The sequence below is a fragment of the Petaurus breviceps genome, unplaced genomic scaffold (genome assembly GCF_028583685.1).
Source record: "Petaurus breviceps papuanus isolate PSGF00001 unplaced genomic scaffold, PetGlider_PUasm1.0 176, whole genome shotgun sequence".
Taxonomy (NCBI): domain Eukaryota; kingdom Metazoa; phylum Chordata; class Mammalia; order Diprotodontia; family Petauridae; genus Petaurus; species Petaurus breviceps.
Window position 1 is genome coordinate 16,628,269 of NW_027185771.1, and position 17,071 is coordinate 16,645,339.

The 17,071-nt window shown below is 44.7% G+C and overlaps 1 protein-coding gene across 8 annotated transcripts in view; it reads left to right on the forward strand.

The window, feature by feature from the left end:
- Positions 1-17,071, forward strand: part of TPPP3 (tubulin polymerization promoting protein family member 3) — a 134,146-nt gene that overhangs the window by 109,130 nt on the left and 7,945 nt on the right. For 3 of the 8 annotated variants that reach the window (XM_069085749.1, XM_069085745.1, XM_069085750.1), the window contains exons 8-11: positions 12,797-12,882; positions 13,813-13,900; positions 14,592-14,700; positions 15,217-16,853. The exons of 1 other annotated variant lie outside the window; for it this stretch is intronic. In XM_069085749.1, the coding sequence (XP_068941850.1) occupies positions 12,797-12,882; positions 13,813-13,900; positions 14,592-14,700; positions 15,217-15,653 (720 nt within the window). In that variant the 3' untranslated portion in view covers positions 15,654-16,853. Of the gene's footprint in view, positions 1-12,796; positions 12,883-13,812; positions 13,901-14,591; positions 14,701-15,216; positions 16,854-17,071 lie in introns of those variants that run through there. 4 more of the 8 variants (XM_069085747.1, XR_011167894.1, XM_069085748.1 and 1 more) reach the window with 4 other exon arrangements.

A 17,071-nucleotide genomic window follows, 5' to 3' on the forward strand; every position in this document is an offset into this window, starting at 1 on the left:
ATTTTTGGTAATTGCCTCTTTCTCTTGTTTGATTAAAAATACATTTCCTACTCATAACCATGAGAGGTATATGATCTGTTTCTCTTCTAATTTTTAATATTATGATCTTTAACATTTATACATTTAGATTCTATTGTGGAATATGGTGTAAGGTGTTGGTCTGAGCCCAATTTTTGCCAAACTGTTTTCCAGTTTTCCCAGCAGTTTGTATCAAGGAGTTTTGTCCTAGGTAATTTATATTTTCCACTTTATTGAACACTGAGTAATTGAATTCTGTTGTTTCTGAATCTCCTTTGTGTAATGTATTCCATTGATCTATCTCTATTTTTTTGCTAATATCAGATAGTTTTGATAACTGCTGCTTTACAATATGGTTGGAGGTCTGGAAGTGCTATTTGCCCTTTGCCCTTACTTCTTTTCATTATTTTCCTCAATGTTCTAGATCTTTTGTTTTTCTTTTTTTTTTTGAGGGGGATCTTTTGTTTTTCCAAATTAATTTTGTTATTATCAAGTTCTGTAAAGTATCACCTTGGTAATTTGATTAACTTACCATTAAAAGTGTAAATTAACTTTGTTAATTTTGTCATTTTTATTATATGGGCATGGCCTAACCATGAGCACTGAATATTCCACCAGCTATTTATAGTGTTCTTTATTTATTTAAAAACATTTATAAATGAATCTATGCAAGGTTTTATATGTTTGGGAAAGTCAATCCCCAGATTTTTAATATATTTTGTAATTATTTGGAATGAAATTTCCCTTAATATTTTTTGTGTGATTTTTTATTATTATATAGAAATTATGTTAATTTTTAAGGATTTATTTTGTAGTCTGCAGCTTTGCTGCAGCTAATGTTTCAATTAGTATCTTTTCTGATTCTGGGTTTTCTAAGTAAACCAACATGTCGTCAGAAAATAAGGATAACGTTTTTTTCTCTTTGCCTATTTTTATTACTTTAATTTCTTTCTCTTACTTTATTGCTGTTAGCATTTCCAGAACTATATCAAATAATAGTGGGGGAAAGTGGGATTCCTTGCTTTACTCTCATACTTATTGGAAAAGATTCTAGTGTATTCCTATTGCATAAAATGTTTGCTTTTGTTTTTAGATAGATTTTTTTGTGATATTTTTAAAAAGGTCTCTCCATACCTATACTTTGTAGGACTTTTAGCATAAAAGTGTCATACTTTGTCAAAGGCTTTTTCTGCATCTCTTGAAATGATCATATGGTTTGGGATATTTAGGTTTTTAATTTGATTAATTATATTAATTGTTGTCCTAATGTTGGACATTGCATTCCTTGCATTCCTGGTATAAATCCCACTTGATAATAGTGAATGATTTCTCAGATAAATCTCTATAGTCTGTTTGATAGGATTTTATTTTTAAGTTTTTGAGTCAAAGTTCATCAATAGTATTGGCCTACCATTTTCTTTCTGTATTTTATCTTCCTATTTTGTATATTAGGACTATATTTTGTCTTATAAAGGGATTCTGGTAGGATGCTTTCTTTTTAAATTTTTTAGAATAATTTGAGAAGTACAGGTAATGGTTTTTTTTTAAAGTTTAAAAGAATTCTCTTGCAAATTCACTAAATCCAGGAGTTTTGGGGGTTCCCTTTCTCCCCCCCACCATGATAGTCCTTTTATTGCTAGATCTGTTTCCTTTTATGATACTGGGTTGTTTAAGATCTCTATCTAGTCCTCTGATAGTTTGATTATTTTATTTTTTGAAGGTATTCCTCTGTTTCTTTTATGTTCTCAGTTTTGTTAGCATATAACTGTGTATAATATATTCTGATTATTCTTTTTATTTCTTCTGGTTTTGCTGGGATTTTACCTTGCTTATTTACTATTTTATTGATTTAATTTTTAAGAGTTTATCTATTTTATTAGTTTTTTCAGAGAATCAGCTTATAGTTTTATTTATCATTTCTATATGCTTTTTCTTTCTGTTCTTTTTTTGGGGGGTTGCTGTTTGGAGGGCAATTGGGGTTAAGTGACTTGCCCAAGGTTACACAGCTAGTTTCTGTGTTAAGTGTCTGAAGCCGAACTTGAACGCAGGTCCTCCTGACTCCAGGGTCAGTGTACTATTCGCTGTGCCACCTTGCTGGCTGGCTTTTTCTTTCCAATTTATATATTTCCCCTCTATTTTTTAACATCTCTTCTTTTGTGATTACTTTAGGTTTTTTTGTTTGTTGATTTTCTAAATCTTAAAAATAAATATTCAATTTATTAATCCTCTCTTTTTCTATTTTGTTAATGTATATTTGAAAGGATATGATTTTCCCTCTGAGGACTACTTTAGCCACATCACAAAAATTTTGGTATATTGTTTCCTCGTTACCTTTTTTTTTTCTTTTTGGAGAGGGGAAGGCAGGGCAATTGGGGTTGTCACTTGCCCAAGGTCACATGGCTAGTAAGTGGTAAGTGTCTGAGGTCACATTTGAACTCAGGTCCTCCTGACTCTAGGGCTGTTGTGCTATTCACTGCACCACCTAGCCACCCCTTGTTATCTTTTTTTTTTTTACATGGTTATGAATTATTTCTCTTATTTGTTTTTGACCCACTCATTATTCAGGATTTCATTGTTAAGTCTCCATTTGGGTCTGTATCTTTTGTTTATGTTCCTTGAATCAATTATTATTTTTATTTCATTATGTTCTGTAAGGGATGTATCACCTATTTCTGCCTTTTTACATTTGTTTGCAATATCTTTGTGCCCTAGCACATGGTTTGTTTTTGTAAAAGTTCCACGTGGTGCTGAGAAATATATATATATATATTCTTTTACTGTCCCATTTAGAAGATGCCATATAAGTCATTTAACTCTAGTTTTTCCAGGAATCTTTTCAGTTTCATATTTTCTTTTTTATTTATCTTTCTGTTACACTTCTCTAAAACTGAGAGGGGGAATTTGAAGTCTCCTATCACTATTGTTATTATCTATGTTTTGTTGCTCAGAAAATGTTTTCTTTATGAATTTGGAGGCTAATGCATTTGGGGCATATAAATTTATTATTGATAATGGTTTCAATGGCTGCTTTCAGTACAATATAGTTTCCTTGTTTATTGCCTTTTTTTTGCTTTTTTTTTCTTTTTGGAGGGCAGTTGGGGTTAAGTGACTTGCCCAAGGTCACACGGCTAGTTTTTGTGTGTGTGTGTGTGTGTTAAGTGTCTGAGGCCGGATTTGAACTCAGGTCCTCCTGACTCCAGGGCCAGTGCTCTATTCACTGCGCCACCTAGCCATCCCTATTGCTTTTTAAAAAAATTATTTGTTTTTGCTTTGTCAAATAGCATGATTGCAACTCCTACTTTTTTTGGATTCATTTGATGCATAGTAAATTTTTCCTATGCTCTCAGTTTCATTTTGTGTATGCCTTTTGTTTTTAAAGTGTTTCTTGTAAGCAATAGATTATAGGATTTTGTTTTCTTATCCAATCTGTCACTTTTTTTTTGATTCTTTAATGCATTCATATTTAAAGTCATGAGAGTTAGGTGTCTATTTTTCTCCATCTATCTCTAGTATTATTTTTTCAAGTTATAATTTCCTCCCCTCTTCTTCTATGAATATAGTACTGTGTTTCTTCAATTACTTTACCTTAATCTTTTTTTTAAGGTGGCTACTTTCCCACTGGCTTTCTCCCCCTCATCCCTGATCCCCTCCTTTCTCATTGCCCCTTTCTCTTTGGGGTTTTCTTATTCGTTCCTTTTTCTCTCCTGCTTTTATCTGGTTATATAATTCTTTTTCTCTTTTTTCCTTCTCAAACAAGTATATTCCCCCTCCCTCTCCTCCTCTCCTCCTGTTCATTAGTTTTTTAAGTTTCATTTTTGTCCTCCTTTGCAAAAAGAATTTGTCTCTCATCATTATCCATTTTCTCTTTCTGTCTACTCTAGACCCTCATTCTCTGATTTACAACCCCCATAACCATCTGGTCTCTCTTCTCTGTATTCCTCATGCATTCGAAGGTTCCAAGGTATCCTGTCCAGGATCTCTCCTCTAGGTAGTTTCTGTCATTGCCTGGCTCACTGCACTCATTCTCCTTTTCCATGTGCCTCACTCCCAGAATAATGCCAGTTATTGCAGATGTCAAAGAGGACACTGCTGCATGGTAGGACCCTTCCTTTACCATGTCCCTGATTTTGCAGCCTTCCACTGATCTTATACCCTCCCCTGTTTTCCACATTTGCTTCAAAATATCCTGGATCCCCATTGTTCCACTCTCCCATATGCCAATTGTCCCCAGGGGTTCCAACTCCCCCCTCCCCCACCATGTAAAATTAACAGACTTTGAAATATAAAACTCCCCAGGTCAAGCCCAGCATTTGTAAGCTCCCCATCTCTCTTCACAGAAAGTCTGTCTTTACCCATAGAAGCATTTATCATTGGAATCCCTCCTACCACCAAAGTAGGTCTCCTTTTCCTGCTGTTCAATCTTCTCCCTTCCTCCCTACCTGCTCTTCTCTTTCTGAGATCACAGGGGTCACCTTCCTCTCATAGCTCTTGATTTGACTTCTGCACCTCACACATTCCTGTCTATCTCCCTGGTTCCTTCCCTGCTTTCATGTATCTTCCCACATGTTGTAATAAAGCCTCACAGAAAAACATCGATTCACCTGCCTACAGGTTACAGGTTGCTTGGTTATGTCTATGATGCCCTCTGTCCACCTCTTCACTGTTCTCTCTTCCAGTCTTTGCCTTTGCCCATGTCTCCTTGTGAACATTTAAAGAGAGGTCTCCTCCTGGCTTCTTATGCTGTTGCACTATAACTGTTGCTGTCTTAGCTATTGGTTTCATTCACTTCTTCTGCATTTCTATTGTTTGGGTTATTCAAGAAGCATATTATCTCTTCAGTTCTGGTTTTCTTTCTAAAGATGTTTCAAATGCCTCTTTATTATTGAATATTTATCCATCTTTTTCATGTGTGGTTAAGCTCAAATTTTCATAGTAGGTAACCAAGAACTGCATCCTGAGCTCCATTTCTCTTCAGAACACATCATTCTATTTTTTTTCTAATAGTTACAGAATAGTCTTATATTACTTGAATTTCCTTTCCTTTGTATTTGAAGATTTTACTTATGATCACTTGGAGAACTTATTTCTAAATTTCATTCTTAAATTAGGTATTATGTGTCTTGGAATTTGTAGCCTTAATTTTTTTTCCCTGGAGGCAATCTATGAATTCTTTTGATTGCTGTTGCATTTTCTATGATCAGAAGTTCAGGGCAGTTCTCTTTTATTATATCCTTCTTTATGGTGTAATGGTTTTTTGTCCTGTTGTGTTCAATCTGGGAGACCTGTAATCCTTAGGTTGTCTTTATGCATCATGTGCTTTGTCTGTATGGTAAATATATTTTCTTTTAATGTTGTTTTTTACTTTTCTTCTTCTAGATTACCTTTTCACTACTGCGTATTTGCATTCCCAATCAATTGCTCTCTCTTTTGTTTCTTTGGTGAGACTTACCTTTGCAGATTCAAGTTTTTTTTTCTATTTTGCCCATACTTTTGCTGTTCAGGACATAAATTCTGCTTTCATAATTCTCATTTCTCTTTTGAGTCACGCAGGAACAGTTTGTTGTGGTTTCTTATTCTTCAATTCCACAGGGTACTCTGTCCCATCAAGTGTTGGATCATTTTCTTTTGTTTTGTAGTATTTATTCATAGATGCCTGAAATTGTTTACTATATCTGGAGGCCGTTTTTTTTCTGCTGTTGCTATTTTCCTTGTTGATGTATCTATTTATGTTTAAGTTTTTTGGGTTTTCTTCTTCCTTAAGTCTTTGGTAATTTCAGTCTGTTGCCCCCACCCCCACTTTCCCCTACTACCCACTTCATAACTCCCTTCCCTCTAATTGTTGTTTCTTTGAAGGCCAGATCTCAAATAATTTCAGCCTTTTCCCACACAGGACAATTCACAGTTTACTAGTCTAGATCTCTGCCTCATATGACTTTTGGGTGGTCAGAACTGGCCCCAGCTGGGTGCTATGTTCTTCCTCTCATGCTTAGTGGAGTGCTGCACAGCCCCCTTAGGCCCACCTGATTAACATTGTGTCCTGTCCCACTCCCTCTGTTCTTTTATTCTTTGGCTCAGTTCAGAGCTTTGCAGCACTGGCTCTATAGGGTTGTCTCTCCTGGCACTGGCAGTTCAGAGCTTTGTAGCACTGTTGCTACAGGGTTGTGATTCCTGGCAGGCTTCTGCTCCTGAAGAGTTGCAGCAGTGCTGGCTGTCTTTTGCATCCAACTTCTGCAGCCTGGAGCCAGGGTCTCCACAACTCTGGGGCAGGGAAGGGGGGGGACCAGAGGGTGGGGTCGGTTTTGTAAACCTGTGTCATGTCCTTAGATTTGCTAGTGTTCACTGTGGGAGGTGGAAGAGGGGTGTTGAAGGAACTCAGGGTCAGTGAACTTAGGTTCATGGGTTTGGTAATGTTTTTTGATCTTCTTTTGGGTTCTGGTTATCCTAGACTATACAGACACTAAAGTTGCTTTATCTTTGGTGCATAATTTCTGTTTTAGGGAGGTTTGAGAGGTTATAGGAATCAGAGAAAATGTCTAATCCAGGGGTAGGGAACCTGCAGCCTCAAGGTGGCATGTAGCTTTCTAGGTCCTTGGGTATGGCTTTTTGACTGAGTCCAAGTTTTACAGAACAAATCCCTTTTTTAAGGGGATTTGTTCTGTGAGGTTTGTATTCAGTCAAAGGGCTGCACTGAGGACCTAGAGGGCCACATGTGGCCTTGAGGCCAAAGATTGCCCACCCCTGGAGTCCTTCATGCTGTTTCTCACATGACCTATACAGTTTACATTTTAATGGGGGAAAAACAGATATAATGGAAAGCCAGAAAGTGGGGAGGAGATTAAATTAGGACGTGATGTGGTGACCTGGTTACAGGTAGCACAAGGTAAAAATTCATCTCTTAAAGCCCAGGATGGCTCTAGGAGTAGGTTCCAAGGCTGTGATAGGAGGGAGGTAAGGTTGGTAGATGGGGACAATGACCAGAATGCATGGCATCAAAGTGGCCAGGAAGCTCCTCATAAGAGTATCAGCTGAAGGAAGTAGCAGTGCGTAGCCTGGAGAAGTTGGAGAGGACAGCTGTCTTTAAGTGTCTGAAGGGCTGATGTGACTTGTGCTGGGCACCAGAGGGCAGAACCAGAAGCCAAGACAGACCTTGTACAAGGTAAGCTTAGGCTGAATAAGAGAAGGGAAGGGAGCCCTCTGCCCTGCAGAGCCGAGCACCATGAAAAGAGTCATGGGCCTGCCAAAGACCTGGCTCCGAATCCCAGCCCTGCCCTAGCTAGCTCTAGGACCTTGGCCAGAGAGCTTCTCTTCCGAGGCCTCTGCCAGCTTGCTAGCACTAACAGCATTTTGAGCCGGCTTTAAAATCTGAAAAGTGCATTTGATCCCCTCAGCCACCTGGAGGAAGGTGCTCTTATTATCCCAGTCATACAGATGAGTAAACTGTGGCACCGAGAGGTTTCAGGACTTATCCAGGGTCACCTAGCTGGTAAGTGTCTGAGGCCTTCCTTACTCCAGGTCCAAGACTTTATACACAGAGCTATAATCAAGTCTCTCTCAGGCCTCTAGGACTAGCATTCCCTCAGGTTGGTTGCTCCTTTTCTAGCCTCATTATCTCTGTCTTCCCTTCCCTGCAGAGACCTGAGTGAGAATATGAGGGAGCTTCTACCATATTTTTTTTTCCAGCCTCAAATGGAACAGCAAAATCCCAACCAAGACTCTTTATTTTACGGATGAGGGAACTGAGACCCAGTTAAAGACCGTTCTTTCCCTTATGGCTTAGGACATGTTTTGTGGATGGGCAGATTAAACCTGGTAAACTAGGGCCACTTCTAGGGGCTCAGGGAAGATTTCTGGTTTTGTCTTTTGTCCTAGTCATTTATGGAGAGTTTGGAATCCCCTTAGATTTAAGCAAGAGGCACTAAGGAAGCTTCTCAGTCCTATTGAGAGGGAAAGATGGGGGTGCAGGGGAAAGCCTCACTCCACCATCTTCCCAACCCAGGTGTCATCCTTGACTTTTCACTCTTACCTCCCATGTCTAAGCTGCTGCCAAAAGCCCTGTCAATTTTACCTTCAGCACATCTCTCATATATGCCCCCTTCTCTCCCCTGACACTGCCACCATCCTGGGGCAGACCCCTACTACTTCACACCTGAACTACTACAAGAGCCTGCATTTGGGTCTGCTGTCCTTGAGTCTCTCCCATCCAATTCATCATCCATTCAGCATTTGAGGTCATCTTCCTAAAGCACAGGTCCAACTGTGTCACCCATGGCCCCTTGTTATCCCTAGGATCAGATATAAAATCCTTTGTCATACAAAGACTTTTATAACCTGCCCTCCCCTACCTCTCCAGTTTTCTTAAACTTATAGCCTCCAACCTCCCTCCTCACCCCAACATATTGTGAAATTCAGTGACACTGGCCTCCTGGCTGTTGCTTGAGCAAGACCCTCCATCTCCCATCTCCAGACATTTTCTCTGCCTATCCCCCATGCCTAGAATCATCTTTTCTGACTCCCTTCAAGTTCCAGGTAAAATCTCACCTTCTACAGAAAACCTTTCCCAATCCTTTTTAGTTCTACACCCTTCCTTCTGTTGACTTTTTTCTGATATATCTTTGGTACACAGATCGTACAGTTATCTGTGCTCATCTGCCTCATTCAGCTAAGGAAGGACTGTCTCTGTATCCCTAGCACTTAGCACAGTGCCTGCAATAATAAATGTTCATTGACTGGCATTAGCCAGGTGTGCTAGATACAGTTGTAGGGTTTTAGAGCTAGAAGGGCCTCACAGCTCATCATTCCAGCATTTTGATTCTTCAGGGAGGAAGCTGAGACCTCACGAGGTGCAAAGTCTTAAAGCTGGAGTTTGTTCCTCACTCTTCAGATGCCAGTTGACTAAGGAACATGGCTCCCAGCCCTCTGGAAACTTGTTTGTGTGGCCAGGATTGGATCCCAGAGTACCAGAAGCCATAGTGATTCTAGTCTAGCTCATGCTGGGCCTAAAGCTGGACTGAATGACCTGTGGAAGAAAATCACCTTTTAGAGTTTGATGAAGAGATCTTAGAGATTGTCTGGTTAAACCTCTCATTTAAAAACAGTTGTATTGATTCTCCTTTTTTTTTTTTTTTACCAGTGCTCTCTTCTCAGTGACAGCTCTCTCATTTCTCCCCTTCCTAGTACACAAACACACAAGAGAACCCTCTCTTGTAACAAAGTTAAACTGGATAAATCAATACATTGGCCAGGTCTGACCATGGCCGTGATTCGTTCTGTACCTGTAGTCTAGTACCTCTCTGCCAAGAGGGGTTCAAGAGGACCCTTGGTCTTCTGAAGTCAAGAATGGTCACTACCATTTGGTTTGGACGTCCTTTACATTTTTTGGTCATTGTGCAAATGGTTCTCTCGGTTCTACTTCCTGGACTCCAAACCAGTCCATATAGATCTCCCCAAGTTTCTCTAAATTCTTCATATTCATCATTTTTTATGTTGCATTATAATTACATTCATATACCACACTTTGTTCAGCCATTCCCTAACTGATGAGTGGCCACATTTTTTTTTCTAATTTTTACTATAACAAAAGTGCTACTCTAAATATCTTTGTAGAAATGGACCCTTTCCCTTGGCCTTTTACCAGTTTTGGAGCATAGACCTAGTATTCCAAATCTGAGGCCCAAAAGGTGAGATCACCTGCTTCAAGTCACAGAGGTACAAAGGTTCAGAACAGAGATCCGAACTGAGCTTCTCAAGTCCAGATCCAGGGTTCTTTCCACAGCTCTGTGATGCCCGGCTATGCCCAGTGACTTCCCTTTAGGCCCCTACAGGCAGAAAGTAGCAGGGCTGGCATTCAAAGCCAGACCTTGACCCTGGTTATCATGTTTCTGGTTTTCCTTTTAGAATATCAGGTTCTAGAGGAGACTGTCCTAGAAGTTTACTGGGATTTCCAGAGGAAAAAGTGAATGTACATAAGAGGCTGTTTTGGATGGTTCTGAACCTACTCTGGGTGTCGGTCGGGCCATCCCCATAGCAGCCAAGGGAATGAATGGAACTTTGGCCATTAGTTTACAGAAGTCAGACCTTATTGTGACCACCCTTTCTCCAGCAGAGTCCTGGGCCCAGAAGACATGCTGTAGTGGAAAGTATGATGAATGTCAGAAGACCTGGGGTCTGGTTCTGCCTCTGCCACTCAATATGTGGCCTTTCTGACTCTTGTTTCCTCTTCTGTATAATCAAGGGGCTAAGGTATCTTTTCATTCTGGTGTTGTGGCTGAATATCCCTTGAAACTCTAATGGTCTGAGTTTTAATGTTCCTTCTGGTTCTAAAATTCTGTAGGGTTCCTTCCCAATTCAATACTCTGTGTTCTTTATTTAAGCTTTTCCATGCTCCTAAGGTCCCTTCTGTGAGTAGCTAGGTGGCGAAGTGGACAGAGTGCTGGATCTGGAGGCAGGAAGACTAGAGTTCAAATCTGGCCTCAGATTCTTACTAGCTATGTGACCCTGTTTGCCTCAGTTTCCTCATCTGTAAAATTAGCTGGAGAAGGAAATGGCAAACCGCTCCAGTATCTCTGCCAAGAAAACCCCAAATGGGGTCACAAAGAGTCAGGCATAACTGAAAACATGACTAAGCAACAAAAAAAGGTTCCTTCCAGCCCTGACATCCCGTGGTTCTATGTTCTAAAGTCTCTTCCGGCTCTTAATCTTTTATGTTCTGCAGTTTGTACAGTAACAGTAGTATTGCAAAGACAATCATCTTTGAAAGCCTTAGTAAGGGAACAGTTCAACAAGGCAGCCATGATTCCAGAAGACACCTGATGAAGCAGGCTACCCTCCTCCTGAGAGGTGATGAAAAACATGGCATGTTCTGTCTGACCTTTCTGCTGTGGTGCTCAGCTGCTTCTCACCTTTATGTTCTAAGGTCCCTTTCACCGCCAGCTCTCCAAAACTGTGATCTGAGGCCCCTCCCTTTCTACCTGGCTGAGCCCCTAAGGGGAAGGCAGGAACACAGGAGGGGCCCTCTGGGAAAACAGTGGTATAGTTTTGGAGTTCTTGTGTCCATGTTGCCCCTAAACACTGGCTTGTTTTAGAGACGGAATTCAATTTGTTGTGTCAGCATTAGTCAGGATGCCCTTTGTCTCCATGGAAATCCTGGGGTAAATGCTGTCAACACAGCAAGTCAGCAGAGATGGGGCTCCTCTGGGCTGCCTCATAGGCCCTGAATCTTGATGAGAAGCTGTGGACATTTGGGGAACCCTCATCCACCCTGACCCCTTGGATGGGAGGCTAGGGAGTGGTCAAATAGTGGCCAGTGTAGGGGATGAAGGCATTCCTTTGGGACAATCCGTGGTCTGATTTTCAGGACCCATCTAATCCAGGACAGAACCAAGAAGGGCCCAGGGAGAAGGGAAGCCATGGGAGCCCCAAACACTGGTACTTTCTTTTGCTGTCAGCTCTAGAACTAACTAGAACCTAAAACTCTTCCTGTTCTGCTCTGTCTCCGTAGTCTCCAGGCCACACAAGTACATTTTCCATACTTTTATTTAAAAGAATTTAGATGGGGCAGCTGGGTGGAGTAGTGAATGGAGCACTGGCCCTGGAGTCAGGATGATCTGAGTTCAAATCTGACCTCAGACACTTGACACTTACTAGCTGTGTGACCCTGGGCAAGTCACTTAACCCCAATTGCTTTACCTCAAAAAATTAATAAAAGAATGTAGAAATTAAATATAACACACTGGGGTAAGACCATTGATGTACATATGAAAGAATCCATCCAGGTCCATAATGAGCCCAGTGGACCTTCAGCTCAAGCTCTCCAGGCCTCACTAGTCTGGGCTTAGTGACACTTTCAGGTCTGGAGCCCCATGCAAGGGATGCAAAGAAATGAACTGCAGAGTGCTTTGCAGACCTGAAAGGACTCAATCAATAGCATCTCTTATTAACTGAGCAGTAGATGTGAAAGTGAATAGAAAGCTGATCTCAGAGCCAGGGAGATGCAGATTCAAGTCCTGGCTATGAGACCCTGGGCAAGTCACTGCCCCATCTGTTGCTAGGATTATAAGCAGAAGAAAGGTTGCCCACCCGCTGCACTGTGTAGAGGAAGTTTCTGTCTCCCTACATTGACCAAACCAGTCCTGTTCCTACCAATATCAGAAAGACCCCAGGGCTTCATTCATGTTATTCCTACTCCTGCAATGCCATATTCTCCCCTCTCCCCTTTTCTGTTGATTTCCCCCCCTCCTCAGTCCTGCAGTCTGTAGCAGATGTCAGAAGGCCTCCTACTCTGGTTTATTGGTTCAGATAGGAACTCCTCAGCCATCCACCTTGAGCTCCCTGCTTCATGCCCGTCATGTTCCAGCCAGCCTGGCCTACCTGCTGACCCCCAGTCCTCACTCCATGCCCCTCCTCTTTGCTTTGGCCCTCGAAGCTCTCCTGGCCTCCCTCCCTCCCCAGGTAGCAATTCCTAAAGCCCCCCAATAGACTGTGCTTTGTTTCCCTGCAGGGCAATGTAAGTTCCTTGAGGCTGACCAGTGCTTTTTCATTTTGACTTTGTGTCCCTAGAGGCTGACTTAGTAGATGAGGAGGGAGTACAGTATTTGTTTAATGGAATTGTTGGGGTTTTTTCCTCAAAAACTAGATCTCTCTGAACAGGCATACACAAGCCCCAGCATGGAGGAGGGCTGACCCTCTTGTGGGCAGTGCCCTGGCCTCAGGTCTTAGTCCCTCTTCTCAGTCCTGGCCTCTCAGTTTTGCTGCACTAATCCTCTCTGGCCTTCCTCCCCAGGAGGTGGAGTTCTATGTTCACAACTTCAGTTACACCAATTCAGAGCTCCAGGCAGAGGGCTTGGCAATGGCAGCTTCTAAGAGAGAGTAAGTAGTGGGGGGTCTGGGCCCTGACGTGCCCTGGGAGCCCTTAGGGGGACAGGCAGAGGAACAGGGGAGGGGAGAGGTGGGGCTCCTGGACCCTGAGGCCCAGGAGGGGCGGGCCTCTACTTGTGGCAACCAGAGCTGGCCTGAGGTGGCTCAGGAGATTAGCAAAGCGGCTCCCTAGGGAGCAGCCAGGATGCCAGGGGGAGGGGAGGGAGGGAGGAGCCTAGGGCCTGGGGGCTGTCTCCAGGAGGATGGAGTCTCCCAAGGCAACCCCACCTAGTCCACCTCCATTCCTTGAGATAAATCCTCCATTGTGGTCCAGGGTGAGGCTGGGGCTTGGTACTGGGTAGGAAAACCAGGGATGCACAGGTCAGCTTAAAGGGAAGAGGAATTCACGAGGGAGGGAGTCCTGCAACACTGAATAGAGCAGGTCAAAGCAGGTCTCAGAGCTGGGGATGCTTCCTTGAAGGAGCTTTAATTAAGGCTGACAGGAATGAAGAGAGCCCATCCTGGCTCCCAAGTGTGGAGTGGTCTCTCCGCAGCTTGGTCTGAGGTGTCTGTGGGCAGCTGGGGATTCTCCTCCAGAGTCCTGAAAGAAATCCCTGACTTTCTTAGGAAGAAATCTTGGGCAAGAACGGTTAGGAATAAGTTTACAAAGTGCTTTCCGTAGCAAGGGTTATTAATGCCATTTTACAGAAGCAGCTGAGGCTGAGAGAGTTTATGAGAGTTAACAAGGGGGAGGGCCAGGACTTGAGTCAGCCTTGTGCTCCAGTAACCCCTCCACCACTAGGTGGCCTCTTGCCAGCTCTCCTTTCCCCCCCAAGCCCTTACATGGAGGCAGCTGCAGGATGGGGGTAGAGATTGGGGTGGGGAAAGGGAAAGAGGACTAAGGGACCAGAGTTGACACCTGTCCCGTCGTTCTGCTCCCAGCCATTCCATGCTCTTTGTCACCAGTGCAGAACCTGCGCTGCCCTCCTCCCCTGACACCCCAGGGATGCCACCCAAGATCCAGCCACAGGTAAGCACGGGACATTCCCTCATGTTCTGAGGAGCTGGACATTTACCCCAGAGCCAGGTCACTCCATCCCCTCAGGGCTGCCCAGTTCTCTCAGGTTGCTAAATGAATGAGATTGCTGGTGAAAGGACCTGGTTGCCTTGGCCCTCATGCCATTCCCACCTTCTCTGTGATCCTTTGACACCCAAGTTACAACCGGCTCCATGTCCCTCCCCCACCTTCCCTTGGGTCTCAGTTTCCCTGGAGCTCACTGCTATCCCCTTCCACTGTGAGTATATAACATAGCCCTGGGACCCTTGCCTTCCTTCCTAACCTCTCCTGCTTTTTTTTTTTTTTTGCTTTCTGGAGGGCAGTTGGAGTTAAGTGACTTGCCCAAAGTCACATGCCTAGTAAACGTGTCAAGTGTCTGAGGCCGGATTTGAACTTGGGTCCTCCTGACTTCAGGGCTGGTGCTCTATTCACTGAGCCACCTAGCTGCCCCACCTCTCCTGCTTGAACCTGTGATCCCCAACCCCAGATGTGGCTCTGGCCCTCGCACCTAGAAGTTCAGTGCAGCTGTGGGTGTATTCCTAATTCCCCATCTACCTCATTTTATATTCTATTGAGAAACATGGGAGAGGTTAGGAAAGGAGCACAGGGAAATGGGAGGGAGAGGGGAGGAGAGCACTTGGGGTCTTTTTTCTTGCCTTTACAGAAGAGGAAGAAGAAGAAGAGGAAAGTGTACAAGGTGCCAGCCTTGGTAGCCAGTGATAAGTCACAGGGCCGCCCTCCACCCAGACCCAGGTTGCCAGCCCCCTGCCCTGGTAAGAAGTTTTCCCAGGATTACCCAGGGGCGTAATTCTGCCCTGACATCCCATGTAGAGCAAGAGGACCTCACAGTCCCTGGACTGGGAGAAAGGGCAGCAGGAGCCAGCATGGTCTTCCCTGGAAGTGAGAAGGCTAATAGCCCACAGGACTTCCCTTGTCCTTAACTCCTGCTCTAGCCTGAACCTTTTCCTTTAGTTTAGTCCTGAGATCCATTTTCTTCTGGGAAAGGTCACACCCTAGTTCCTGTTGCCTCCCCTTATAGGTCATCTGTACCCTCCCCCGCCAACCATTTTGCCACCCCTTTTCTCCTTCCTAACCAACCCCTGGTCATTTCAGCCTAATTTCAAAGAGTGGGAAAAGGGCACATTTGCTATAACCACTGAGCTGAACTTTAGGCAGGTCTACTTGCTCTCCCTAGTCTCTCCACTTTTCTGTACTGAGGGGGTGGGGGGCCCTGAGCAAGTTTTGGCTCTCTCCACAGCTCCCTGACCATCCCCTCTCTCTTCCCTTAGAGCTGCCCGAGGCTGGTGCCATGAGTTCTTCGTCCCACTCCTCCAACTCCAGCCTTCACCTCCCTGTACCAGTCTTCCTGGGCCCAGCCACTTCTGTCCAGGCGGCTGGCCCTCCAGCTGACTACCATTCTGAGTCAGCTGAGTCCATGGAAGAGATCCCTGTGGCCCAGACTCGCCTGGGCAGTAGCACCCCAGCTGAGGGTGGCCATCCACTCCCTTATAGTGGCCTGGGCCTTTCCCGACATCACCTCCCCCGAGCTCCTAGCCTGGTCAAGAGATGCCCTCAGGGCAGGGATTATGAACAGGAGTTAGAACTTATGGCCAAAGTGCCAGCCGTATTTGTGAGCCAAAGCAGTGGGGAGCCCCCTGGTCCCCCCAGAGGCCAGCAATGTACTGGTGCCATTCTGGAGCACCGCCCAGAGGTGAGCATGGCCTAGGTCCTTTTCTGTCGCCCAGCATTGCTAATGATCTCCCTGGAACAGGTGGGTGCTGGGCCAGGGCCTCTGGTGGCCCCCTCCTGTCTCCCCATGTCTTTGCCTTCCTCCTTAGATTGTGACTCCCCTTGGAGTCTAGCCTGAGCCTAACTGGCTGAAGTTAAGCCAGAGGCAAATTCAGTTGAATGAGAGGTTGAGATTGAGGTGAGGGCAGGGGAAGCTCAGTGGCAGTCTAGACCAAAGGATAGTCCCAGCATTGGGACGGTTGTACCTGGAGGGATGACCCTTCCTGCACAGTCATCCCTCCAAGGATTGAAGCGAATTGAGAGCTGGCAGGCCTTGGGAGCATGATACCACAGCCACAGGGCCCTGGAGTTGGCAAGCAGGACTATGAGGCAAGTTGGTGAAGAAGCATGCCACTCCCCCAGGAAGAAGAATGCTCCCCAATATGGGTGCCATGAGGCTAAGCCCCAGCTGCACAGTGCTTGTTACAGCTATGGGGCCAGCTGCCTCACCCAGCCTTCTGGCTCTCCCCTCTAAATAGACGTGGGATTTAGAGAGCCAAAGTGTGCTGCCCCCAAATGATCTACAGGGGGTAATCTGAATCCTAGGCCAAGTCTTAAGGCCAAAGTGATTCTCCAGTCCCACTGAGTGGGTGACTTTTTCCCCTGGACTAAACCAGGCATCGAAGCCCTCCCCCAAAAGAAGGGAGTGGCCTCTTGTGGAGGGTAGGTGGGAGAGTCCTGAGTTCCTTGGGCTCTAAAGCTGTAGCTCCTTCCGAAGTCAGGTACCTATCTATCTCTCCCATATCCCACCCTAGTCTATGCAACCCCCTCCCCCAACTCCAAGAGCCAGGCCCTGGGGCTTGTGGGCCCTTCCCTCTCCTCCCGCCTTCCCACCTCCTGAAAAAGACTGCAGAGCCTGGTTGGGAGCTGGCCAGCGGGGCAGCACCCAGGAAACGAGGCAGATCTGAGGAGCTGCTGCCGGGAAAGCCAGGCTTGCCAGCACCTTACAACAGCACAGAATTCACTTTAGGGGAGTGCCCCAGGGGATTGGGAGATGGGTGAGCACTTGGGACTTCAACCCTTCTTTTCTCCCCCTTTTCTGGGGCTGCACTTCCCCCCTTTATTCATGAGCAGCAGCACCCTTCCTCCTGTGGATTAATCATGATGTCACAATATAAATTTTTTATGACTTTGCTAATGCATGTTGTGGCTTTTTTTCTCAGTCTGGCCACAGGACTAACCTGGGCTAAATTTTTCTGGAAAGGACCACCCCTAAGTGTCCTAAAAGCTGGTCATAGGAGGAGTGAGAAGATTATGGGGAGCCTGAGGGTCTGGGGCATGGCTCGTAGTGGGAGGAGAGAGAGAGAGGGAGAGTGAGAAAGAATCACCCAGACCCCAGAGAGTCTACTAGAATCT